Genomic DNA, 27,785 nt, shown 5'->3' on the forward strand with positions numbered 1-27,785 from the left:
ACTAAATTCTCTTTGGTGCAAATATAATTGGAAGAAATCACATACAGTGTTAGGAGACGATGGAAAAGAATGGACTGGGATTCTAGCATAGGATCTAAGAGGTCTCAGTCAGTAGAACATGAAACGATCGATGAATCAAAATCAGGCGTCGAGAAATAGAGGAGGCCTATGTCAGAGGACGGGTGCTTTAACCTTTTACCGCATGACCTTCAAAATTATTGTTTAAATTTGAACTTGAATAGCTGTCAATACAGTAGAATTTATAAAGGCTACATATGGAACAACATGCGGTTGAATTGGTGGTAGACATAAAGGGTTGATTAAGATGAAGTACCTCTAAAGGATCGGGCAGCGGCACGGCGGCGCCGTCGAGCACCGTGATGCCTATGACGGGCGCGCGGTGCTTCAGCTGGATCTCTTTCGCCAGCGTGCACGTCACCTGGCACAAACAACACATTGCTTTACTGGTGTATAATTATATAAATTTAATTTTCACCTCAGCAGCTCGAACAAGGGTACTTTGCTTCTTAAAAACAGTGAGCAAAATGCGATTTTGCTCACTGAGTCATTTTGTCTCACTCAGTGAGCAAAATCGCATTTTGCTCACTGAGTGAGACAACATGAGTGAGCAAAATCGCATTTTGCTCACTGAGTGAGACAAAATGTAATTCAAGTGACCTTTATAGTCAAATGTCAATTCAACATGCGGGGTCTAATACAAGTTCGATATACTTGAGTTCTATTATCTCTGTCCCTCTAGGTATGTTCTCACTGCTTGGGGTGAAAAATTTTGTGTACTACACGAGATCAAAGTTATTTACATCTCGTGCGCTTTTGAATCCCTTACTACGCTCAAGATGCGAGTGAATCTATTATAGAATCTTTCGCTTGCTCGGGACTCAAAATAAGCACTCGAAGAAATATCAAACTTTGATCTCTTGTTGTACAAATAACTATTTTCATTTCATTATCGGTGGACCTTATTGGCACAAGGCCCACCGATGTACAGTTAACAGTGTGGGCGAAGGCACCGAGTAGGATAAGGCCATACCTAGTGTAGGGATGAGCAAAAATGTAACACTTATTATATTTAGTGAAATAAACATTTAGCAATGTTATAAGTTGATTTTTTTGTAGTGTGACTGACAGATGAGACAGGAGCACGCGCACGAAGGGTTCTGTACCATTACGCAAATGACGGCAAAAAATCACGAACTGAAAATTTCAACTGCCTCACGGTTCATGAGACACAGCCTGGTGACAGACAGACGGACAGCAAAGTTATAGGGTCCCGTTTTTCCCTTTGGGTACGGAACCCTAAAAAGGATGTACCTGTTCTTCTTTCCTTTTGTTGGTGTTTGGGATGCTGAGCGTGAAGGCGTACACGGTGCCGTTGTTGGTGCCGGCCCAGAGCGTGGGTGTCGAGCTTTGTGCTGTAATACAATACAATATTAATAGCGCATTCAATTTCAGAATCGTCACCAGTGCTAATACGTACAAACTCTTTTAACTGTACATCGGTGGACCTTATTATTATTATATAATTCTGTTGTTTAATGTATTCCTGGTACCCCGCGACACAGGCGAAGCCTAGTGCGGAGACCCCTGCCACGCTCTGTAATTTGTATTTTTGGAAATAAAGATTTGATTATGATTATTGCAAAAGGCTTATTGGATCGCTCGCTTGGATTTACAATGACTTCTACTCGTGATAGTATGGTATCGACTCTTGTCTTGTACATACTATTGATGAGGAACGTCCGTGCGAAGTATAGACACCGCACCATGGATCCAAAGCCGTCGTCGTTGGATCTCGCTTCGACTGCCCGCTCCACTGGTTTCACGTCTGCTTCTTCTACTGGCGAGGGTATCGGTTTTTTCGCGGGCTGTACAGAAAAAGAACGATTATGATATTATACAATATATATGTAGTTTTATATAATCAAAGGAACCTGGCAAGAACTTTTAGAAAACATGCCGAGCTAAACAAGACCAATAAGTGTTGGGTATAGTGCATTTATACCTGTAGGCCTAGCAAATGATAGATCCGACAGTATCTCGCCCGCGAGATATACTACACGTCTTTTTCTAACTGTAGGTATTACTTTCATGTGCTAGCCCGGATGCGCGGCAGAGCCGAGGCTGTTGAATTGACTCGCGGAGATATTGCCCGTGTCGGCCGAGCTAAAGTACACTTTACGCGTTGTTAAAAGAGTTAATTATTGCCTCCGCGGACGAGGCGGGGCTGCTGAGTGAATGACTCGCGGGTACTCGAGCTAAAGCACACCTTATGTGTTAGACATAAGGTTCATTATTACCTGCGCGGGAGAGGCGGGGCTGGTGGCGGTGGTGGCGCGGCGCTGGGAGCGGCCCTTGCGGAGTCGCCGGAAGGATTCTCGCAGCGACTTCTTGAATGACTTGCGGCGGGAGATGGGCGTGTCGCCTGCGCCCGAGTGGTCTGAAACAACAAATATTTATTAGAGGTGAAATAATCCAATAAGCTTGCGAGATACAAGAGACCGGGAAAGCCGGACCCGTACGGGATGAGGTAAAGGCGCATAGCACAAAGGTTGCTGCACCAGCTGTTAGTGGGCCTGTCCCTGACAGGAACGCGAGAGCAGGTAGCGGTAAGGTGTGGAGGTCCGCGAGGACGGAGGACGCGCACGGCGCGAAAGGCAGAGGCCATGGTGGAGCAGGCCACTCCAAAGGTACCATTCGCGCCCAGCAAGTTCCCCTAGGGGACCGACTAGCGTAGGTGCCGGAGGAGTAGGCAGCGGAACGATGGCCTACTGCGAGAGGCAAACGCCGCCAGCGCCGTCACCGCCGTCGCCTGCCAGACACTAGAGACATGTCGTACCGTGCGGGTTGAGCGTGCACTTGACGGCGAGCTGGCGCGCCTGCACGGCGTCGAGCGCGCACAGCCCGTGCGCCGTGCCCGCCGCCACCACGCCCCACTCCCACTGCGCCGCCAGCGCCGTCACCGCCGCCGGCGGCGACAGCTGCACCACCGACGTCGCCTGAAGGACAAAATTAATATTAACGCAGGAACTTGGCCACCCTCGCAATGTCAAAAACAAAAAAATCCACTCAATAGATAGAACTGTTGTTAGCCTAAAGCCCCGTCTCCATATCGCGCGGCAAGCTATCGAACATTGGCTCGCGCGGCAGCCGCGCGCAATGGATACCGGGCTGCCGCGCGCCAACTGGATCATTGGCGCGCTCGAACCATTCATTGTCGGTGTTTCGACGCGCGGCAAAGGAATGTTCGCGCGCACTTGGGACGGGTGTGTATATATTTCAGTTGGCTCGCGCGGCCGCATACTGACTGCCACACAGTGACTTTACGTATATGTAATCGACGTACATTTATTCTACTTCTTTGGCGTTTGTAGATGTACGATCGTTACCTTGGCTAGACCCCCTGCACTTCAATGTAACCTAACTTATCTCAAAATAATGATACTAAATGACGTGATTTCTATATTTTCCGTGGTTATTGTGACCGGTTACATGTCATAACACGATTAATCAAAAAAAAAAATTATCTACAATTTTTGTCACATTCTCGATTCGATTAGGACCCTAATTAATAATTGCCCCAAGTACATAATGAAAAGTGTCGTACTTTAATTAAATTATACGGTACTAAACAGTTTCTATGGAACAGTAAATGTAGTGATTAACGCAACAGATCATTTTCCTATTTGGCTATACTTCGTTCCGAATAATTAATATGTATAATGTGGTCGATCGTCGGATCGCCTGCCGCGCGCAGCCGCCGCGCATAAGTTCAATATGGTGCCAAAATTGGCTCGCGAGCCAAAATACAGGTTTGCTGCGGTCGAACATTGCTCGCGCGGCGCGATACGGAGACGGGGCTTAAGTGAATGGATTTAAAGATCGATCACACCAGTGTAGACGCGAGTTTTGTGATTTTGTTTTACATTTGGCTCCGTAAAGCTTTGGATTCCTAGGAAAACGTGCCGTGCCGTCATATAGCGGCCGTCATGTAGCGGACGTAAAAAGACGGCCGTCTTTACGGTGACGAAATGTGGAAAATTCCACGGCGTCGTAACACCGTCAGCCACCAAGGTCAAAGGAAACTTATGCAGAAGAAAAAATGGACGACCTAGATTTAGCTTTAATAATTTATTTAAAGAATAGAATATTTAAAGAATATTTTAATAATTTGGAGGATGAACTATCATTAGAAGAGGAAAATAATCGTAGTGCGGAAGATCATTTATTCAAATCTCGCGTGGCACAGAAGGCACACTTGAGATTTTAGTAGAAATGGATATCAAATAAAACGTTCACGAAACTTTCAACACCGTCAAGACGACCGTCATGCAAATGACGGCACCGCTTTTTGACTTTACGGTGTCAATCACCGCCCCCTAGGAAACAGCGCCATTTGGTTTACATAGGCAACGTTCTAGTGACGTCATCGTCATTCACCGCTGTATTACGGCCGCTATATGACGGCTCCGCTTTCCTAGGAAACCAGAGCTTAACGCAGTCACTGCCAGGGGGCGTGGCCTACTTGTATGACGGTGGACGCACATGTGCGTCGGGGACAGTGAATGTGTTAAGACGTCACAACCTTTTACGCTACGTTGTGGTCAGTCCTAATACGGTTAAAATAAATGTAATTTTTTAAGGTGTATTTTTTTAATTCTTGAAGTGAAAACTTCTTTAGCGGCGCTGTGCACTTTTTGAGGTGGGGAAAAAAAGTTAAACTGGAGACAGCGTAAGGCGTAACCCGTCTTTTTCTACCGGGCGGCGAAAATGTGCCCGAGCCTGCTGTTTCGTTTAGGCGGCGCAGGGCGCTTGCGTGACGTCACGTGTGACGGACAATGTCGTTGTTGTTGATTTAAATGCCATCTAGTGAGTTTCCCTCAAACTGGTATTAATATAACTGTAGTACGCACAGTGATGTGCTTAGGGGTTTCAAGTAATGCGACGAAATAACGCCTAGATGGCGTTAACCTCAATTATACATAGTTCTGCAGACATTTTGCACTAAATGGCGCTGTTATTAATATTTTAAGTTACAATGTTGTTGAGTTTTCATTGCTGCCGGCACTCCCGGAGTGCAACCCGTTGTTTTTTTCTACAATTCCGACATCTTGAAAAATTCTTAATATATAACCTAATTTACAAAAAAAACTTCATAATTAAATCGCTTACCTGGTAACCCTGCGGGAATGTGAGCGTGCCGGCGCGGAGCGTGAGCTGGTCGTGGCCCTTCCACACGAACCCGTCGCGATCCGACACGATGTTCACCGACACCGACTGCAATTAAATATATTCATACAGTAACGTGTGATACTTGTATCCAAAACCTTAAAGGTCCACCCACCATCTAACCCAGGGGTAAACAATTCGTTTCTTCAGCGGTCCGGTTCTTAAAATAAAATAACCATCGCGGTCAAACGGACCGCTCTAGGCTACGCCTGTATCGCTGGGAACCAGTTACAATTAAAATTATTGAACTAGTTACACAATAAAGTTACAATTATGTACCTTAACTTCAGCGGTGTTGGAGGATGTTTTCAGACTGGCGATGACGATGTGTCCCGCCGCGCCGCCGATAGTCAACATGCCCGATAATGGGCACAGGATCACCTGAACATATACAACATTGTTAACAATATACAAGACGATCACTTATTTAAACTTTCACGATTATTAAACATTATCAAACTGCACAACGGGACTTAATCGCGTATTTAAGTTTTAAGATTTACCTCCGACGTTCAACGACGTTGGTGTATCGTCAGGTCAACAAGTCTGCGGTGGCTGAGCATTTGCTGGAGTCAGGACCAAACCACTGGATTGAGCTGCATAACCCTAAAATCCTCTCCACGGATCGCCATTTCTACAGTAGAAAAGTGCGGGAAGCCATTGAAATCAAAAAACATTGCAATTTTAATCGGGACGAGGGTTTTAAGATCTCATCCACATGGAATCCAGTCATTAGTAAATGTAAGCGGAAACGAATATCGACAGTCGATAAATCGAATATCGTTAGTGTTGTGTGTCGACAGAGTGACATCCCTAGTGCGCAAAACGTTCAAACTGATAAACAAGACCAAGTGCGGGTAGTTCGAAAAACTCGCGCGGCTAGAAGATGTTGATGTCAACTTGAGCCAGTCTTCTCCGAGACCACGGGGACAAAGCCGTCCTCGAAACGTCGGAGGTAAATCTTAAAACTTAAATATGCGATTAAGTCCCGTTGTGCAGTTTGATAAGACGATCACTTGTGTCGTTATTTAACTAATCCTTACTCTTCTAATAACCTTCGATGGCTATGGATAAGGTCTTGGTGGCTCAGTTGGCAGAGCGCTGGAGTATCGATCCAGAGGCTGTGAGTTCGGCGGCGGCGGCAACCATAGGTGGGAACGAAAGGTCCGATCGCTGTGTCTCGTTCTAACCTATGGTTGTCGCCGCCGCCGACGCAAGTCGCGCAATGTCGTGGCCGAACCGTTAGAGCATACATCATCATTGGCCACAGCATCTTTGCAGATGATAGTTGCAGCTACTAAAGAAGGTATTTTGAGGAGGTAGTCTACAGCCTACATCGGCTGCGATGACTGTAGTCATCATCATCATCAGACAAATGGAACAGTTACCCGTTTGACAGCCAGCCGCGGGTCGTCGCTGTACGGGTCGAACGTGCCCACTCTCCTGAAGGGCGGCCATTCCTCCTCGTCTGTTTGACTGTCATTGGTCTCGCCGATTTCTTCACCGCTGTAAGAAAAATATTAAAAAATATATAGAAATTTGCGGACAAGACGGTCAAGACGGTCGACGAAACAGTGACATGGCGGCGGCGAGTCGCGGGAAGCGAGCAACGGTTTCCAGGGAGGGGAAGCGGAACTACATCATGGGAATCATGGCGTGGGGCGGAGCGACTACATAGACGCTAGCGGCATCTATCGGTCACCGGAGGCGTTACTCTCTCAATGAAAATCTCGGACGTAGAACGCAACATATGAGTCGCTTAACTTCAAACTCGGGTAAGTCCATCTGTCAGATTATGCGATTTTGGTATTAAGAAAACGTAATAGGGTAGATATTTGCTGAGAGGGTCCAATGGATTTACCCGAGTTTGAAGTTAAGCGACACATATAATATTTTTATTTTAACCATTTACCAGGCTGATAGTTCAAAAATGACAATCGAATGTCAGTCTCACTGATCGGAAATAGAACACATGTTTGAAGTGCCGTTTGTGGGAAATATATTTAGCCTGGTAAAGGTTATTAACTATAATATGCTATAAATCATATATATATATATTGTATATTTCGAGTACGCAATGGAAGAGAAAGTAAAACACATTTAGAATAAGCAATAAGCAGGGCCATGATTTGGCAATTGAAAATGTAACAAAAAGTTGCATTAAAATGGTAAATAAAGCATACCTTCCGCAAAACAAAATGTAAGTATAGGTACTCGCATTTTAAAAAGAGGAGAGTGTAACGAATGACAAATGAAATTACCCACACGAAGGTGTAAAAAAAGTATGAAGATATGTAATTCCAAAATTTATAGCCCGACATAAAATAGTAGAAAATAAAAAATGGAACCTAATTTTCCATACTAAATTGTTGCCATGTTTACGCATTTTACGTCAAAAATGTGACAGTTACGTACGAAGGAAGTGGCGCACTCAATAATTTTCTACAATTTCTTGTCGAACTATAAAATGCCCCTGATTGCTTTATGTTTGTATATGATGTTGGGTGCACGGCCTCCATTTAGAATGCGACACCTATATACAGAGTACAGACCAAATAATAAGCAAGCAGAATATTATATCATGCGTACAGAATGTTAGTGTTACCTCGGAGACGATCTTTTCAGCCCGCTTCGTAGCAAATGATAAGCAAAACGTTCGTTAGCTGACACTGACTTTAATATAAATCAAAAGAGACCGATTTTCGATAAAGTTAATTCAGAAAAAGTTTGTAGTCTTAGCGTGTCGGCCTTATGTTCACTAGAATAAGGGTTAAGTGCATTCATCTTGTTATAGTCTAAGTAATAGCAGAAAATCGGTTTCTTTTAGTCTAGCGATGGCGCATACAGTGAGACATTCATATAAACAAATAGTTTTAGTATAGCGCTTTACCATATGGTTAAAAATAAGGGTTTTTAGCTTGTTACAAATTTTAGCTGAGCAAATTATTCATATTGCATTTTTAAAATTTTATGATAGTTAATATTTTTGTAAGCGACAATTAGACTTTCTTTTAGTGTTTATCATTTCAAATAGCTCTATAGGGTCTTTTTCAAGAAAGATATTACATGTTTGACATTACATGAGTAGAGTAGTCATTATTGGCGATGACTTTCCTCGTATCGTTCCTGAAATAGATCCCATCTTAATATCCGTAGCAATAGTATAAATTTTTTAAGTCTTCGTTGGAGTAGTAGTAATATTTGTGGAAGTTGAACTTTTAACACTACTTTTCGAGCCCGGCGAGTACTCGTCGGCTTGCTGCTGTCCTAGTAACATATCCGAACAGTAGATGCGACTCGGTACCGACCTGAAAAGCTGAGCGGTGGTGTATTTGTATAGCGGCGTCATGGCGACGCCGGTGACGTCCCAGAAGCGCACGGAGCCGTCCTCGTGGCCGGTCAGCAGCACCTGCCGCTCCGTGGGCGGGTCGGCGCCCGACAGCACGCCGCCCGAGATGGGCCACGCTCCGGGGGAGTATATGTTCTCAGTTTGCTGTTGCCCTGGTAACAGATACGACAAATTGGACTATTTTTTTAAAATTAGGTGTCAATGCAGACGCAGTAAAACATCGTTAAGTGAAAGACGTGGTAGTCGCCATCAGATATCAAATACATCTAATATCGAGACGTGAAAGTGTTCAGATACTTTTGAACACCTTGATCGCTCCGATATGCCAGATGACGACTGTACTGCGTCTATGACCACATCTGCAGTACTTGTAGCAGTGAACGCTCACCGGCCGCCAAGATGTTGTCGTACACGTTGGAGGCGACGCTGGGCTGTTGTTACGGCGGACGCGTGGATGGACACGAGGTACGGTAACCGTAGAGGCCGCTACAGTCACACAGGTGACCACATCTGCAGCACTTGTAGCAGTGAACACTCACCGGCCGCCACGATGTTGTCGTACACGTTGGAGGCGACGTTGTCGACGAGCTGGGCTGTTGTTACGGCGGACGCGTGGATGGACACGAGGTACGGTAACCGTAGAGACCGCTACAGTCACACAGGTGACCACATCTGCAGCACTTGTAGCAGTGAACACTCACCGGCCGCCACGATGTTGTCGTACACGTTGGAGGCGACGTTGTCGACGAGCTGGGCTGTTGTTACGGCGGACGCGTGGATGGACACGAGGTACGGTAACCGTAGCGGCCGCTACAGTCACACAGGTGACCACATCTGCAGCACTTGTAGCAGTGAACACTCACCGGCCGCCACGATGTTGTCGTACACGTTGGAGGCGACGTTGTCGACGAGCTGCGCTGTTGTTACGGCGGACGCGTGGATGGACACGAGGTACGGTAACCGTAGCGGGCCGCTAGTCACACAGGTGATCACATCTGCAGCACTTGTAGCAGTGAACACTCACCGGCCGCCACGATGTTGTCGTACACGTTGGAAGCGACGTTGTCGACGAGCTGCGCTGTCGTTACGGCGGACGCGTGGATGGACACGAGGTACGGTAACCGTAACGGCCGCCAACGGGAGTCACATAGGTCGATGACTACCAACTCTTCCTCTGCTAGCACCACCTAGAAAATGTACAATAAATAAAATTTGATGCACTCTTTAAGGATGGGCATAGATGCCGTTCCGTAAGAATAATATACATCTTTTCGGCACCGAAATGTCTCGTCATATTGAGAAAAAAACGACAACCATGAGGTCTATTCGAATAGTATTTCTTGTTATTAACTTGTACTGGATACGATTTGTCAACTGTCAAAAATAATATTTCTGTTTGGAGAATTTGATAACACGAAAATACTATCTGAATAGATCTATATGAGCCTTCCCAGACAAAAATAATTAGATAAGGAAGTTTTGACTTAAACTGCTTTTATATGCACTGTTTTAAGTAACTCACTAAAGTTTCGTTCTGAAGACTGATACTCATTTATAGATAGATAATTTCTTCGAATTTAAATTGTTGTGAGACATACTAACACTGAATAATTTTACGGTTTACACTCACTTGTTTTTAGTCACTCGCGCGACATGTTTCGGAGAACCTAGGTCAAACATAAGCAAACATGTCGCGTGAGTGACTAAAAACAAGTGAGTCTAAACTGTAAAATTATTCAAGATAATTTCTTTATTCATACCCAGAACAAACAAAGCAAAGCATAGGAAAGTCAATCCCGACTAGTGATTAATGTGATATTAACAGACGTACCAAAGCAGCTGCAACTTGGTTGACAGTCTGCGCGAAGAGCTGCGCGGGAGTGTCGGGCCGCTGCTCTTGTAGCGGCGCGCCATCTGGCGGCACCGCCGACGTTGTGAAGAAGTCTATTACCTGCAATATGGGAAACCAGTTTTATGTCAGATTACATCAGTGGTCACGTCACGAGTACCCTACGCCAACGAGTATGAAATACGAGTAAATCAATGTATGTTAGAAAAAATAAACGAAAGTCAAAGAAGGAAATTTTTATGTCAGAATTGAAGTGGAAATCCGTAATCGCTGCCTACCCTTCGGTAGAGTCGGACCCAGAAAATTCTGCATCGGATTTGATAGCCTACGCAGTGCAAGTGTTATTTATAAGTCATAATTTCATAGAAGTATGACGTTTAAAATAACACTCGCTTGCTGGTGGCTTGTTTTTTTTCTGATACGTACCCGACTAGTGAAATCGAATGCGACGTGTTTTTCGCCTTGCTGTACTGTTACCGTGTATTTGTCTGAATATGACGCTCTGGGCATGCCGCCTGAAAACGAAACGATCACTGTTAGTTCTATAAAATAATTTATAAAATAATCTACGCAAAAAGCGCGTTATAAATATTATAATCAATGCCGGTGTTCAATCCCTCAACATCCAAGGTCGCAATATTATAAAAAGCCATATAATAAGTCAAAACACCTGTGGAGTTGAGTTTTCATGAGGTTCAGGGGTTAAAAGAGTCACAATAATAAAACAGTTTGTCTTTTTTGTTATATTGCAGATGCAGCGAGTCAAACGCACGGTAAAAGCCGCATGCAAGAATCGTAAATTGCGCTGTTCATTCTGATCTCGTCTATCGCGACTGTTTCTCTTGCTGTGTAGGTGCATTCCACGGGCTATCCCGTACAAACGCATTGTATTTCCTGTGTTGCGAAAGCTTAAAGCAGGCGATTATTTTTCTGTGCATATTTTTGACCATTTGTCATAGAAAAGGAAACTCTTATACCTTTAAATCTTCAGAAACTTGTACGGGACAACGGTAGACAATTTTATGGAATGCTCCTGTAATGTTTTATTTAAACTTACCTGCATATATAGTAATCTCTTCCCCAGTAACACTAGTCCTGTTAAGTATCTTGCTGATGGCCTTGCAAGGGTAGGGTCCGTAGGGTGTGACGGGTTCCTTCAGTGGTCGGTCGCTGGCGCCGCCGCCGACCTCCCACGTGACGTATGAGCCGTCGTTGTGAGATGATGTGAAGTGGTCTCCTGAAAATAGAACGTTGTACAAGACCATTATTATTTGTCGTCAAAATAAATAGGTAAGTTTTTGGCAAAAAATTCATTTTTGGTACAAGCTTTTATCGCTGACTGTACTTTTCTTACGACTGACAACTAATACTCATCGACCCTAACACAATCTTCTTAAAACCCCTAACACAATAAGGTAACGTTGTTTCATCACAGAGTTCCTATGGCCACCTCCGGTCTCCATCATCAGATCAGCTTGATGATGCCATAATATTCCATTGCCACCCGACTTACGTATGTATGCAAAATTTCAGCTCAATCGGAAACCGGGAAGTGGATCAAATTTAACTTGCAAGATTTGATTACACACAGACAGACAGACAACGGTAAAAGTAAATAAAAGCTTGTAAAATGTGTTGATTTGTACTAATACTTCGTTCATTCTACCGTAAATTCTCTAGCGTATACGTGAGCGTAATGGCAGAGTTCAGCGAGTCCGAAAGCATCACCATTAACCCTTTCTGTCGTCAGTGTAGACAATAATTCGCGCTAGCGCTTTTGGGTATGAGGTATGAGCTTACTGTCTTTTAGCTTTCTCTTTATTATTTGTAAGCGGTAGATATCCTCAATCACACATTCAACATTTTGTGATAAATTAAAAAAAAAATGTAAACTAACCGTCATCATTCCAGCACAAGCTCTCAAGCTGCTGGTTGGACACGAACGTATGTGTGGGCGCAGAGTTGGCTCTGTCCCACAACACCACCAGCCCTCTGCTGTAGCCAATGAGGATGCGAGCTGTCTTTGGGTGTTCGCAAACAATGTAAACTAACCGTCATCATTCCAGCACAAGCTCTCTAGCTGCTGGTTGGACACGAACGTATGTGTGGGTGCAGAGTTGGCTCTGTCCCACAGCACCACCAGTCCTCTGCTGTAGCCAATGAGGATGAGAGCTGGCGTCTTTGGGTGTTCGCAAACAATGTAAACTAACCGTCATCATTCCAACACAAGCTCTCTAGCTGCTGGTTGGACACGAACGTATGTGTGGGTGCAGAGTTGGCTCTGTCCCACAGCACCACCAGTCCTCTGCTGTAGCCAATGAGGATGAGAGCTGGCGTCTTTGGGTGTTCGCAAACAATGTAAACTAACCGTCATCATTCCAGCACAAGCTCTCAAGCTGCTGGTTGGACACGAACGTATGTGTGGGTGCAGAGTTGGCTCTGTCCCACAGCACCACCAGTCCTCTGCTGTAGCCAATCAGGATCCGAGCTGGCGTCTTTGGGTGTTCACAAACGGCTTCCACTGCGCCTGGGTTCACTTTGAAGTCTTCTGGACAGCTGGAATAGATGGAGAAAGGATTAGTGTCGAAAATTATATGTCAGATCGCAGGCTCAACCTTGATAAACGGAGACGCGCGTGTATTTAATACAGTGTTTTTGATTTAGGAATAAATACCTGATCTGCACATAATATTGAAAATTTAAGGTGAATTTCCGCCATCAAACTCCTTTTAAAATATTCTTAACATTGTCTTACACTTTTAATAATTAAACTTAGCATACTTCTGTTAAATTTTGTCTTTGGTCTTTCTATTGAAAAAGTACCTTAGCTCTATTAGGGCCACGTACTTCTACTGTTCGCTAACCCGGGGTTAACCGATGAAACCTGGAGTTACCATGGTTTTTTTTAATAGCTTATATTGTGTCCCACTGCTGGGCAAAGGCCTCCCCTGTCTTTCACCACTCGTCCATGACCATGGTTACCAGTACAATTTGTAACTAGGTTAACGATTTAACCGGTTAACCCCGGGTTAGTGGGATAGTGCAAGTGGTTTATAATGTGAGTTAATATGTATTCAAAACGCGAAAGTTTAAAATATTATAGTGCAAGTGGCTTAGGGATTAAACAATACTCACTTTTGCATAACAACCTCCTGATATATAACATCTTCGTTGATGACGAAAGTATTCAAGTCCATAGTATATATGTTCCCGCCCTCCGTGCCGAGAAGCACGTTCTTCCCCGAAGACTCGACGCATAGCGCCGACACTTTCTTGTTCTTGCCTTCGAGCAGGTGGGACTTCAGCTCCACTAGGGATTTCTCTGTGATCTCCCATAGGTGGAGGCTGTTGTCGTCGCATAAGGATATTAAGCGGCCGGTGCCTGAAATAATTTAACGTAAAAAATAAGGTTAAGTACAAACCGAAGGCATTTTTGGGATGAAGTAGGTTATTAATTATTATATTGAGGTATTTCTGATTAATTTATTAGGAAGACCCAATAGAAAGTTTAAGATCTTACTTAAAGAAATTAGGGTATTTGGTTGATGCCTGTTTAAAAAAGGGCCTGGTGAGATCTCGGCAAAACTTCCAAGGCCACAAGTTGATTCACAAATTGATCATATCATGAATCTGTCCTCGGGAAAAAACTAGTTGCTTGTCAGGTTTATGTACAACACTAGGGTTACGAGAGGAAGACAAACATGGCTGATTAATTGATTATACCATGCAGTATTCTTTTCTATGTCCTTCATTTTTGTGTGCTTATTTACTCGACAACATGTATAACTCACACATGACAATGTGATACATACGTTAGGATTGGTGGGTCGCGAAGCCTCGAAAAGGTGATATCGAGGGCCGTGAGCCGAAGTGTCCAAAGGCTGACCAGTGGCGTAGCGTGAACCATCTAAAACCACATCTGCGAGGCCCTTTTCAGTGTGGTTTCCCAAGGTAATAAAAAGGTTGGCTTTGCGAGGCCCCCCGAACACGGAACTGGCTGACCGTGTGTATGGATGCCCTGTAATTGTCTCACCAGGTATGAAGTGTATGGCGGTGACGGCTGCGTCGGGGTTTGTGTGCTGTCCGTACAGCTCCACGCCTGGCCGCCCGTACACCTTCAGGGCTCCGCTGGCGGTGCCGAGGGCCGCGAGGCGTAGCAGAGGGTCCCATGCCAGGGCGGACGCTCTGTGTGGGAAGCCGTGTTGTACTGTCTGTGAACAAGAGAATTGAACATTCATTTTACTGTCCACTGACACTTTAATCCCTGTTTAGATCACATATATACAATGCTTTTTCATGGATTGGGAAATGTAAAAGGTGTTAGGGCACTTAGGGAATACAGGGTGGGGTAGGGAGAAGCAGGATATACGAGTAATAGGACCCGATAATTTATCGGATTAAGTATACTCGTAGTGGTTTGGGACGAGTTAAAATTCTACTACACAACCCATTTGTATAGATTAATAACGTGGTTATTGTAACGTTCGTTTTATATGTTTCCACTCACATATTTGCAATGTTTTTTTTTATTAATAAATATTATAGGACATTTGTTATCAATCATATTTGATCATAATATGTTTTCTTGTAAATTGTCATACTTGTAACAATATAAATAATGTAATGCTATATAATGAAAACAAACCCAATCTAATCTATTTACATTGTCTTTTTATTATACAGCTTGAGATACATAATATGTATATCATTTCATTACTTCACGGTAAGAAGATACTGGACTCCTTTCATGGTTTTATCTCATTCTTAAAAGTAATATAGACGTGCAACATTGACGTGACGATGGGTCTTTCATCATAAACTAACATAAATAATAATTATAGCATCAAATTTCTCCAATAACACCTTTATCATATCTCGAAATATACACAAAGCAACAATGTTACAAAAATACAAACGCAGAGTCGATCTCTCGAAAAGGTTCTTTCTGACGAATGTCAATAGGGCGCTATTGGTATAGAAAAGCCTTTTAAAATCGTTCTTATGGAGAATTGACAAAGTGATACATTTGGCTGGGGAACGTCAGTTTTGGACAAGTGCTAACAACGCTAAAAGGTTGGCTATCGGAACGATAAAAAGCTCTTATTGTTGGCAACTTGACACCTCGGAACCCTCGTACAATGGGCGTTTATGATGTATATCAAATGTGTGACTCAGCAGAGTTTGTGCCAGTCGATTTGAAACCTTACAGGGTGGTTATAAGGTAGGTAGTTGGTAGAGGTAGACTATAAGATAGATTCAGGTTCCGTCTAAGAGACGATAGCCGTAACATTATGAAGACTTACCCCTTACCCCCTTATTCATAAACGCGTTACAAACCTCAATTAAAGGCTTGCTACACGGTCGCCGACAAGCCTTCTAACCGTCTGACCTTGGTCTGTCCTTGGTCAGTTTTGGTCAAATTTTGTTGGTAACAACTGTCTACACGGTCCGGGACCGGCCAAGGCCACGCGGTCTTGGGGCTTGTCGGCGACCGTGTAGCAAGCCTTTAAATCAGGTCCGTAAAGTTTTATAAATAAGGGGGTAAATGTTCGTACTGCTGCTTTATTTTCTTTTTACAACTCTTAGCTTTATTTATAGAGACCTTGCCAATGAAGCTAGAGATCGTCGTAAGATGTGTTTAATTAATGTTAATTAAGTCTGTTGGGGATCTGAGCAGTACACCCATCGTCAGTGTCAAGGTCTTGTCAATTAGACTTGAGGTCCTGAATTTGATCTACTGCATTAGACTTGATGGTTACAACTGAAATTCGAGCTCACAGAGGAAAAAAAATCGTCAAAGTTAACGCATTTTTAGTGTTCCTTACAAAACATTGTTCACGGAACACTTATGCGATGGGATCACTTCGGTCTTGCAAATTAGTTAAATGCGTTTTTTCTGTGGAAGTTTACGTGTTTATACTCTTATCTACCTGTCAAGTATCAATCATAAAGGCAATGTAGTACGGTTCCTTTCATACTTCATTTTTAACTACAATAAATAATGCACAGACCATAAATGCCACAAAACAATCTAAACAATGCAACAAAACAAGAACAATAAAATTACAATGTCATTAACGCTCGGATCCAGTTCCGCAATTAACATGAATGGAGTATTTATATAGGTTATTTAATTAGCTCAGCTAATCTAACATATGAGCGGTGATTCACCGCCAGTGGCTAACAATACTCTGTAACCTAAATTGTTTACGTCAGCCAGGTACTTCCCATTTGTTGCATTTGTATAATTCTGTACGGATATGATGGTCGTTCTTGTCTACGTGACAGCGTGATAAAACTGTGTCCGTCACTTTCTATCCGACGGTGTTAAAAAGTGAGAGTTATTTTATCACGTGGATAAAGATGGATAAAGCCATCCATAATACGCCGGCTGGAGAATACTATAAGTTGAGTGAAAACTTTCTTTACAGTACATATGGTCCGTAAAGCGCTAGTGCGTAAAATAGCACTTTTCGTGCGTATGTCAAAAGGTTAAAGGGCCATATGTACTGTAAAACGTTGTATGATACACGTGCGAATAGGTAATTTCCTCTTTTCCGCACTTGTATCGTAAATAATTATTATAGTTTACTTAGGCCAACTTGCACCATCTCAATAACCCGGGGCTAAGCGGTCAAACCGTTAACCCAGTGTCAAATTGTACTGGTAATCATGGTAACTCCAGGTTTAACCGGTAACCCCAGGTTAGTGGAATGGTGCAAGTGAATTTAAAGTAATAGCTTCAAAAGAAATCGCGATACGATAAACAACTTAAACAAGGGACAAGCGATAACTTGTAATCTAAGTAGTATTATAAGGCACTGAAGACTCGAATTTTTCAAAAAGCCTTTACCTAACCGATTAGCTTGATGAAAATCTTAATATTCCAAGCCAAACATACATATACATACTTAAAACTATGTTTTCATTACTTGTGATTTCTCGTAATGCTTTAGTACATTACCAGGCCTATTCGGATTTAAATTACAAGATCTAGAGACAATTTCGAGATCAACTAGATCAGATCTACATTAGTATCGACTAGATGTGACTTGGATATCTAAGTCATAACTAGTCGAAATCGTTCAAGAGGACCTCCAGAATCGCGAAAACGTCAAATTTGACATATCTATCTTACAAATATCTTTAAATTATCCATATCATAACTTGTTGAAGTCTAGTAGAAATCTAATTCATTTTCCGAATCGAGCCCTACGTGTATAATGTAATGAATGATCAAGTAATTTGTATTTACCTAACTAATCCAACAGATGGCAGGCTGAGGGCTGACTCACCGAGCATCTGTGTTACGCGTAACTACATCATTTGATAGTCACTATGTCTAACATATTAGTAAATACGTCATGTTGCACAAATATGTTGTAGAAGAGGTATATACAAGTATGTACAAGAATTATTTACATAAATTTACAAATTGCACTGAAGAAGGTAGAGAGGCAATAGAGAGTACTCTCTCCAGGCGGGTGTTATGCCTGGGGACCGAAGTCCACTGAGAGTTGGTCGGAAGTTATATATATGGAAACTGACATTATAACTCTGTAAGCGTGATGTAGGTCTTACATACTAATTGCCTTCTAGACGTAGTATCTTCTTAGTAGTTTGTGCGTTCTTAGCTTCCTAACGCCATCTGTTAGAATATTGTGGCACGGCGTTGGCAGTGACAGCTAGAGGAGCCGCCACATGTATTTACCAGGTTGATTTCAAGGCCACAATCAAAAGTGTTATTATCATCAAGACATTTTTATTTTGCTCTGCAGTATGTACAGTTTATTTCCGCCAAGGCTCTTGAAACTTGCTTGAAACAGTCGCGTTGCTCGAGATATTCTTTTTAGAATTTCAACTTTACACCCTTTTGCGAGTTTTTTATACCACGTCAGTGGCAAACAAGCTTACTGTAGTCCGTCGAGAAAACAGAGCTCATTCCACAACCGGAGACTCCGCGGGAGGAAATTCCTCTTAAACTGCACGGTGCGCGACCATTTAGATTCTAGGGTGTGTGGGTGGAGTATGTGCAAAATACGTAAACTACTATGTCCTATAAATATTAGACCATTATCTTAAACAAATACGACATTGCGTTCTAATATTCTATGTTTGAAAAATTCTGAATTCAACAGCCATGATTTTACCATGGCAATAACTAACACACAGTAATTTATAAGATTTGAAAAGCCGGTCGGCAAAATCAATGGTACTGAACTAAATCTGGCTGAGAACAGTAACGGTGCGCGGAACCGGTCCAGCCGCAAATAGCTAAGGTCTAACCTGAATCTGTGCGAAGACGCACCAAGGTCCTACTGCCGTATTCGAACTTCAAGATATTCACAAGAGACGACACGTACTAGATCCATTCTAGATACGTTGTAGTTTAGATATCAACTGGTTTTCTTTTGCAGCGCAATTCGGGCAACCAATGTCACTTTTACGTTAGATAGAGTAAGATATCTATTAGATGTGAATTGTATCTCTAAGTCATATCCTGTGAAAATCGTTCAAGAGTATCTTCAGAATCACGCAGATGTCAAATTTGACAGGTTAGATCTTAAACATATCGTTATCGTATCTTGGTGATGTCTAAAAGATATCTAATAGATATCCATTTCAAAATCCGAATCGGGCCCATAGGCGATCTTTGAATTCCGTAAGTCGTTGAAGTAAAGTTCACAGCATTTTTTTACTTACGACCGTTGTAGTTTGTTTTCTTTTTAAAGTAATATTACGTCGATTGGCAACCACGAAACAGAATAGATATTTGACCGAAAGTTTGCTATAGTAAATACTTTGTACCTACTGAGAGCTACCTCTTAACTTCCGTGGACATAATCATTATATCTTTTCAATAAAAGAGGTCCGAATAGTCATTTTCCAAAAGTTTCCGAATAGTAATTTGTCGCTGTTCTATATCCTGGATCGGCAAGTACAAATCTGTTTCAATTTCACTATGTATTTTGGACACTAGTTTAAACCGCTTTAGTGGCTTTAGTCATTACTTTTTGAATTCAGTTTAAGAAACCAAGAGAGAGCTAAGCGAGTGGGTTTATTCCTTGGTCTCCGCACTCTCCGCTTCTGGCACTGGTCCCACCGCGAGCTAGTAAGCTATGAGCTATCGGCTATAAACACGAACAAAAGATAAGCACTCCCGTGTAAATAAAAGAGACACGGCGATATTTATAGTTACTCGCCCAGCGGTGAGCTATAAATATCGCCGTGTCTTTTGTTCGTGTTTATAGCCGATAGCTCATAGCTTACTAGCTCGCGGTGGGACCAGTGCCTCTGGCTGTACTGTTATCACAGAAGTGAAGCTCTCGATTAAGTTTTCAATGCGAATAAGCCTTTGTTCCTATTTATGCAACTTTGAGCTTTATAATGATCCCTTTAGGCTAATTATTGCTTGAGCCCGCAGATAGGTCAACGGTCACGGTCGTGCCGCCGCGGAATGTGCAATGATTCTGTTGTCGATTGTGGGCCGCTCACTTCACCATCTAAGCCTAGTTTGCTGTCTGGCGTGAAGCCATGGTAATATGGCTACCAAAACTTCGCATCTTATATCATTACGAGCATATTGAGTTTACTAATCTTCCATTCGTCCCGGTTTTGTGCTACATCTGGCCAGTTTCTCAAAAAGGATTCCCAGTTATTCATCATTCAAGATTCATCGACGATAAGGTCTTTCGGACCCAGTCATTTGTTAATGGTGGGGCAATCACGCTATAGTTATCTTGGCCCACAAGTCATTCGGCTTGCGGCAGTCATGATCAACATATTCTCACTTTAGCTTGGCAGTAACTTACAACAGACAAATGCGATGACAGAGATCACATCTCCTGAATTTTCCTATATATCTTTCAGTGTTATACAGCGCAAGAGGAACGAGCGATGGCATGCAGTGTGTAGAATTTTAAGAAAAAAAAATCTAAATTACATCTTTGAGCCTAATTCTCTGTATACTTATTGTGCATGTCTGCGGAGTCCTTTTTCGAGATACAAGCGTGGAATTATGCACGCTTCTGATAGCCATGGAATCTTCGATAAATGCCACTTCACATTCCTTGCATTTGATCTCGTGGTGTGGTGTATAATTTGTAATGCTAATACTGCGATGAATAAATATGCTGCTAACAACCCTGACCGGTACCTCGGTCCTAATGACATGTACCCATAAGCAGCAGGACTATAATAATGGTCACGTATTTGTCTGAACCCGTGGCGGTCACTTTCTTACAAATATCTAAGTGTGAGAGTGACGCATGAAAAAAATAATATATAAGGGTCTATTAGCGTTGCTGTTAGTACTTAATGTAACTTACAAAAAGATTCAGTCCTAACGACAAATAAAAGAGCAAAGTTTCGAAGTCTATTGACCGCGCTCTACTTAAAGTTCCACTTATACCGCAATCAGGTCACAAACTCTTACCATTGTTCTCCTAGCTTACCGAACATTAATAACGATATGTATACTACGCATAATACAGTCGTCATTAGATATATCGGAGCGGCGAAGGTGCTTACAAATATCTGAATACGTCTCTATTGTCACGGCGTTAGAGTGCGTCTTCAAATATTTTTGAGCTACTCGGCCGCTCCGATATATCTGATGGCCACTGCACGTATACCAGCAACTCTTCTGTCAATATATGTAGACTTTGTGCCTTTGTTAATAAGGTCTAGGTATAATCAGTGTGAATGGTATTAGTATCCGAAAACCGTAATTACTACGAGTACGCACCGTTACATTCCAGCATGATTAGAACGCGAGGTTATGCGGTATGGGCGTACTTCATTTTAGAGATGTACGAGGAATACGCGTGCATCATACAATATTGCGATAATGAGTTCAAACTCTCATCACTATACCTTATAAAACAAAGTTCCCCGCCGCGTCGCCCGCGTCTGTCTGTTTGTGTGTATGTACGTTCGCGATAAACTCAAAAACTTCTAAACGGATTTTCATGCCGTTTTCACCTATCAATAGAGTGATTCTTGAGGAATGTTTAGGTATATAATTTGTTAAGGTTTTGTGTAAACCGTGCGAAGCCGGGGCGGGTAGCTAGTTAATACTTACATGGTCCAGTCCTTTGGCATTTCTTCTGGGATTTTGAATTAATCAAAAGTTGCCGATCAACACGCTATATCTGGGCTTGGACACATGCATATCCAGTTACGCATGGTAGAAGTGAATTTCTTGGTGCAGGACTGAATGTGTTTAATAAAACGCAAGAATTACATATACGACATATGATTTGGCACATTTCCAATAGTTGCAGCATCACTAGCATTCTGCGGTGAAACTTTGTTGGCATTAGAACATTCAAGTGAATCAAGTGCTTTAACCTACATCCCCTTTGCTTTGAGAGTAGGTATATGGCAATACTAAGATTCCTTGTTGACTACGTAACGGACGGAGAAAAAAAGCGAGTTACACTCACACCATTGCTGATATGTCGCTAGAACAATTCAAGATTATTCAAACATAAACTGTCCAGTTAATGTATGTGACAGCGGAAGTCGAAACTGCCCGGCCCCCGCTCAAATATTTATGTGGGCTACATGGGTGGACAGTGACCGACTGTATGTCATCACAGCGATAATGACCATCCACTAGTTGCCTCTTTCTGCATCTTTGTCACTCTTGCAGTCTTCACACTTGAGAGATGGAGAAAGACTGATCGAAATTAGATTTTCGCATTAGCCCTCAAGTTGTACTCGCATAGAAGCACTGCCGGCTTACGTACGCGTACGTTTTGTAGTCATTTTACTCTAGTTCGCTCTGGTTACAGTTTTTAACCCTTCTTAAACCTTACTGCAACGATATAAGGTCTGCCAATGGTCAGCTGTGTTGATAACACACGGTCAGGTAGCCATGATGTCATCCGTGACAGGCGTGACGTCATTTTATATTGCGGGAGCGGTCATTCACGAGTGTTGTTGAATAGACTTGCGTGTGGAGATTGCTATCGGTGTTACATTTTTAATTTCGTGAACTTTAATTAAGGGTAAGTACCAAGGAATGCTTAGGAAATGCTGGTTTTATGTATCTCTGAGTTAAAAAAAGGGTTTAAATTTTTAGGATGAGGATTTATTCACGACACATTTTACACAAAAAAAAAAGCTCTGGGGATAATTATATTACACATTTTTTAGGAATTTCACACTCTGGGGAGAAGCTTAAACACGCAGACATAAGTAATTGTAATAATACAAATAATTACTCGACTAAAAGTAGTCGGGTAATGCGTAGACAACTAAATATCAGACGAAAGAAACGCATACTTTCTAGTTTTTATAAAACGTATGCAAGCTTCACCTTTGCTCGGACGATGCCCCGATACGCGTGCCAAAGACAAAATAAAAACGCTTCGAAAAAAAAAACTATACCTATATACGAGTAGAATGCAGTTCATAGAGCGTGCAGTGCGTAGGTGCATCGTACTGTCACGTTTAAAAATTCATGCAGATTCATAAGGCGCTGCATTTTAATGGACTCTGGTACTATGTATGCATGGGTTTATTGTACACCATGTCATTCTGGAATGCGAAGAATCTGTACGATTGTGTAGGTAAAATCAGGAAGCCTATGGAGGCATCAGGACATTCAGAACATTCGGAAGGATCATGCGCTCCTGAACGGAGTTAGCCTGCGCCCTGCTGGTTAAACCCATAGCTGGCATACCTGTCATGTGCCATGGTCCGACAATTTACAATCATAACCGTAATACAATATCGGTTTGCATAGCGACAAGCGAGGCAACAGATGGTCAAAGAGGAGGTGACAGCCAAACGACCGGGTTTTTGGTCGCATACGATATTTCTTGAATGACATGGAAACAGAACCAGGCGACATAGTGTCCAAATATAACACTGCACCGCACCGCAATTCCAATATTTACTCTAATTTGACGTTTATAATATATTATTTTCAAAATATCGCAGAGTGATTTCTTTCTGTGTAATAATAATTGTTCCAACCCCTACATGTACAAGCCGTATAAAGGCTAACAGGGTAAATAGGGTTACGCGACAGGAGCAGAACCAATATGGCTTCCAAGTTCCCAACTCAGAAACCTTATTATAACTTGGCATCGGGAAGGCCGGGAACCGGGAGTATTCGCGATACTTATCGACCTGGCTATACGCGGACCAGTTTACTTTTAAGCCCTAAAATTAGGAATATATACAGTGTTAGGTACCATATTCGAGATATTAAAATTGCTGCATACATATTTGTATACGGGGATGCCAAGCTAATAGTTTTGCTGTCTTTATATAAGTTAATTTTCATCAATTATAGCATTATTCATAAACGTTTCTCAAATCTTACAAGTTGTTGATAATCGTTTGTCCCTGTCATTTTTATATTAGTGTTTTTTAGAACAAGAGAAAATTTAATATAGGATTTTTAAGTTTTTATTTTATTTTAAGGGGTAAGTCCGCATGTCAATATTTTTTCAACAAATGTTTATCAATATTTTTTCTATTTCTTAGCTTCCGTCATAATCGGTACCTAGTCTAATACCCTATGTTATTGTTACGAATCTAGAGATTCTAAAGCTGTAACGACCAGTACAAAATGATTTGTGAATAGACAGACATCGACATCACACCTGTTGGGTCCTTGTTATAAAGTCATTCACAAGTTGATTTTCGTTCCCCGTATATTTTAAAGTCGCTGAATAAGTTATCTTTACTCTTGAATAATATTTAAATTGTTACATTGATGCTGAGAGCTCATTGATATTTTAAAACTTCGATGTGTGTGTCATTTCGTTCAAGTAACTCATTTCCTACCGTGAGTACTCAGTAATATATTATAGCTTTTTATGATTTTATTTTTATTATAGTTGTCAATCCTTCAATTACTACCAAACTTTATTTTGGATGCGTTCTGATGTTGATATCACGAACTGCGTCTTTCGTCTTATCCCAAAAATAAACATAGGCAGCTTCCATCCCTTCAAGGCAGCTGGTCCGGATGGGATCTTCCCTGCTCTCCTACAGTGGGGTCTAGGACTCATCCAGGAAACCCTGACTGATATCATGGCAGCCTGCCTAGCCTGGGGGTACGTGCCCAGGAGATGGAGAGATGTGAATGTGGTATTCATACCTAAACCAGGTAAGAACGACTACACAGCTGCCAAATCCTTTAGGCCCATCAGTCTCACATCATTCCTGCTGAAAACCTTGGAAAAACTGTGCGACAGGGACCTGAGGGACCGAGCGCTAAAGAACATACCGATGCACAACAACCAGCACGCGTACAGCTCAGGTAAATCTACGGAGTCGGCTCTACACATGGTCGTAAGCCGCATTGAGAGAGCCATCCATGGCAAAGAAATGTGCCTCGGCACTTTCATTGACATAGAGGGCGCTTTCGACAAGACTCACTTTTCCAGTATAGGGAACGCCTTGGAAAGCCACGGCGCTGAACCCGGACTAATAAAGTGGATCATGAACATGCTAAATCAAAGAACAATAAGGTATGTAGGTGAACCGCAGGCCGTAGCGGCGGTGCGGGGATGCCCTCAAGGGGGAGTTCTGTCACCTCTGTTATGGAACCTAGTAGTCAACAACCTCATAACCAAACTGAACGAGGCGGGAGTAATCTTCTGGCAGTGCAGAAGGATGATTGGTAAGAAGTGGGGACTTAACCCGAAAATTACCCTTTGGCTCTATAAGACCATAATCCGCCCCCTACTCTGTTACCGTGCTCTGGTTTGGTGGCCAAGAACAAACCTAGGCAACGTACGAGACAAGCTACAAAGACTCCAGAGGCTCGCATGCGCGGCCACCACTGGCTGCACGAGGTCCACTCCGACTGCAGCCATGGAGGTCATGCTAAACCTTTCACTGCTGCACTTACACATACAACAAGAGGCCAGTCTCTCAGCGGTAAGGTTACGAACCCTCAATATATGGTCTAACACCACAGGAGCTCTTCACACAACATGCCTGGAAAAGTTATACAGCGAGTTTCCGGTGCTCATGGCGGGCACGGATCGAACTCACAAACAAGCCATTTTTGACAAAAGGTACAAAATACAATTATTTGAGGACGACAACTGCGAAGGACTCAATCCCCGGGAGCTGAGAATCTTCACTGATGGGTCCAAAACAGACAGCGGATCAGGCTCTGGAACCTTCTCAGAAGACCTGAACATGTCAATCACCACTCCGCTAGGAGCCCATAACTCGGTATTCCAGGCTGAGTGCATGGGCATTATTAACGCGGCGGCTGCCATCACTGCAAGGAAGGTAGTAGGATCCTCCATCCGCATACTCTCCGACAGTAGAGCAGTCTTAATGGCCCTAAAAAGCCATATAATCACATCCAAACTTATACACGAATGCCACGAACGACTAATGGAGGTATGTCAGAACAATAAGATCACCTTACAATGGATCAAAGGACACAGTGGATCCCGAGGCAACGACGCCGCGGACGAGCTCGCCAGACAAGGATCGGGTGCGGGGGCTATTGGCCCGGAACCGATCCTCCCGATACCGTTTAGTAAGGTACGCTCAATGCTGCTGGCACGTACAGGGAAACTACACACAGAACACTGGCTGAACCAAGCTGGATGCAGACAGGCCAAGCAAGCCATGCCTAGCATGAACGGTAAGCTCACAAGGACGCTCCTTCAACTAGGAAAGGTTCGACTGAGTATGGTAACCAGTGTCATAACAGGTCATGGACTTTTTAACAAACATCTTTTTATAACAGGTGTCACAGACAGTCCCCTATGCCGTGGGTGCATGGAGAAAGAAGAAACAGCCTCTCACGTGGTGCTGGAGTGCAGCGGATTGGCCCCATACAGGGCAAAACATCTCGGATCCCCGAGAGACCTCCCCGAGGTCCTACTCAACATCAAAGGTTTGATAGGATTCCTCGAGGAGCTGGGCTGGCAAGACTAGCCCACCCCTTATCACGCAAAATAGGCGCAAGACGTCGAGTTGCGGAAAATCGCCCGTATTACAATACAATACAACATAGGCACTAGATTTTAAAAAAAGGGACCTAACCTAGATGTAAAACAAGGTCTAGTTGGGATTCGTCTGGGTACTTCACTATGTTTTGCTTTACTAAAGATACTTGGTACGAACCTACCCCTTTTTTTACAAGAGGGGAAATGCTTTACGCATACCACCCGGTGCGGGGACGGGCCGGGATGGTTATGTGGCACTCCCTGTTGTGGGCTAATGAGACCCCAGGTTTACCCACTAAAACCCCTCTGTTGCCGCCTCGCTGCTATACGGCGAGGTCCCAGGAACACCGAAGTACTCTTCCGCAACCTCGCCAGACGAACCTACCCCTACCCCAACTGTTCGAAAGTTTTTAAGTTACGCGATTCTTCAATTAATCAAAACATCGTTAATCGTGATGTTTTCGGACGCTCGCACTTTATCTATCGACATCTCACTTATGACTCATGTCATGACATAACTACAAATAGATAATTTCCTCACCAGCTAATCGTTCTCATTAACATAGTTGCACTATCCGAGCCTAATATGGAATAATTAAGACCGCTTCACACGATGCGACACGCGTAGCGCCGGCGTCATTAATGGCTAGTGCAGTTATTATAAACGCTTAACGAGCACGGGATAATCGGGTTCAGGATAGAGCTAGTAAGCATAAGAACTTGAGTCTTATTAATGTTACGAGTCTAAGTTGGAAGACATCAGTTTTTTTTAGGTTTTTATATTTGTTCGACTTTATTGTCTTTTGAGTAGTAATCAAGTCAATTTTATAGCAGGTGTATTGTTGAAACGTCACTTAGAAGGACTCAAAGAAGAAGGTATTATATCAGAGCCTTAAGGTGACAGTCCATTTCCAACGACAGCTGCACTACTGTCTAGCGACGTTACTGTCATTCATTGTCTTGTCATTCATTTCACTATGGAAATTGGCAATAGCATCGACGACGTGTCAGAGCAGTAGTGCAGCTGTGGTCAGAAATGGAATATTACCTTTATGCAAAAGAAAGTCTAAAAGGTTGTAACTTAGGTTAGTTCTATATTGTCAAATCTCTATCGCGTTAGTCACAATTTTCGATTTTAAGAAAGCAGTAGTGTTCATATTACTTTTTAGGGCACAGTATGCAACAGTGTAAATCCCTAACACTCACTTGTAAACTCTACCTTATTACGGATAAAGTTTAAATTGCTAGCCGCGTTTCATATGTGTAAATAGCGGCGTCCATTTGCCTTATTAGGTGATTGAGCGAACGGTTTGCGTTCGCCGCTGAGATTTATTGAGCGTTTATGTTTATTGGCTGTCAATCTCTTTATGTTCTAAGTATTACGTCGTAAAGTGAATTA

At 42.8% G+C, this 27,785-nt stretch overlaps 1 protein-coding gene across 1 annotated transcript in view; it reads right to left on the reverse strand.

Moving 5' to 3' along the window:
* LOC134667212 (lethal(2) giant larvae protein homolog 1) overlaps positions 1–27,785 on the reverse strand; it is a 95,236-nt gene that overhangs the window by 10,134 nt on the left and 57,317 nt on the right. Inside the window, exons 3-18 of the mRNA XM_063524540.1 lie at positions 14,479–14,656; positions 13,581–13,827; positions 12,814–13,001; positions 11,503–11,682; positions 10,872–10,960; positions 10,428–10,547; positions 9,621–9,783; positions 8,556–8,748; positions 6,636–6,753; positions 5,527–5,628; positions 5,191–5,295; positions 2,858–3,017; positions 2,319–2,458; positions 1,745–1,886; positions 1,333–1,433; positions 335–439 (exon numbers count right to left, since the gene is read on the reverse strand). Coding sequence (XP_063380610.1) covers positions 335–439; positions 1,333–1,433; positions 1,745–1,886; positions 2,319–2,458; positions 2,858–3,017; positions 5,191–5,295; positions 5,527–5,628; positions 6,636–6,753; positions 8,556–8,748; positions 9,621–9,783; positions 10,428–10,547; positions 10,872–10,960; positions 11,503–11,682; positions 12,814–13,001; positions 13,581–13,827; positions 14,479–14,656 — 2,331 coding nt within the window. The remainder of the gene's footprint in view (positions 1–334; positions 440–1,332; positions 1,434–1,744; positions 1,887–2,318; positions 2,459–2,857; positions 3,018–5,190; positions 5,296–5,526; positions 5,629–6,635; positions 6,754–8,555; positions 8,749–9,620; positions 9,784–10,427; positions 10,548–10,871; positions 10,961–11,502; positions 11,683–12,813; positions 13,002–13,580; positions 13,828–14,478; positions 14,657–27,785) is intronic.

The sequence above is a fragment of the Cydia fagiglandana genome, chromosome 9 (genome assembly GCF_963556715.1).
Source record: "Cydia fagiglandana chromosome 9, ilCydFagi1.1, whole genome shotgun sequence".
Taxonomy (NCBI): domain Eukaryota; kingdom Metazoa; phylum Arthropoda; class Insecta; order Lepidoptera; family Tortricidae; genus Cydia; species Cydia fagiglandana.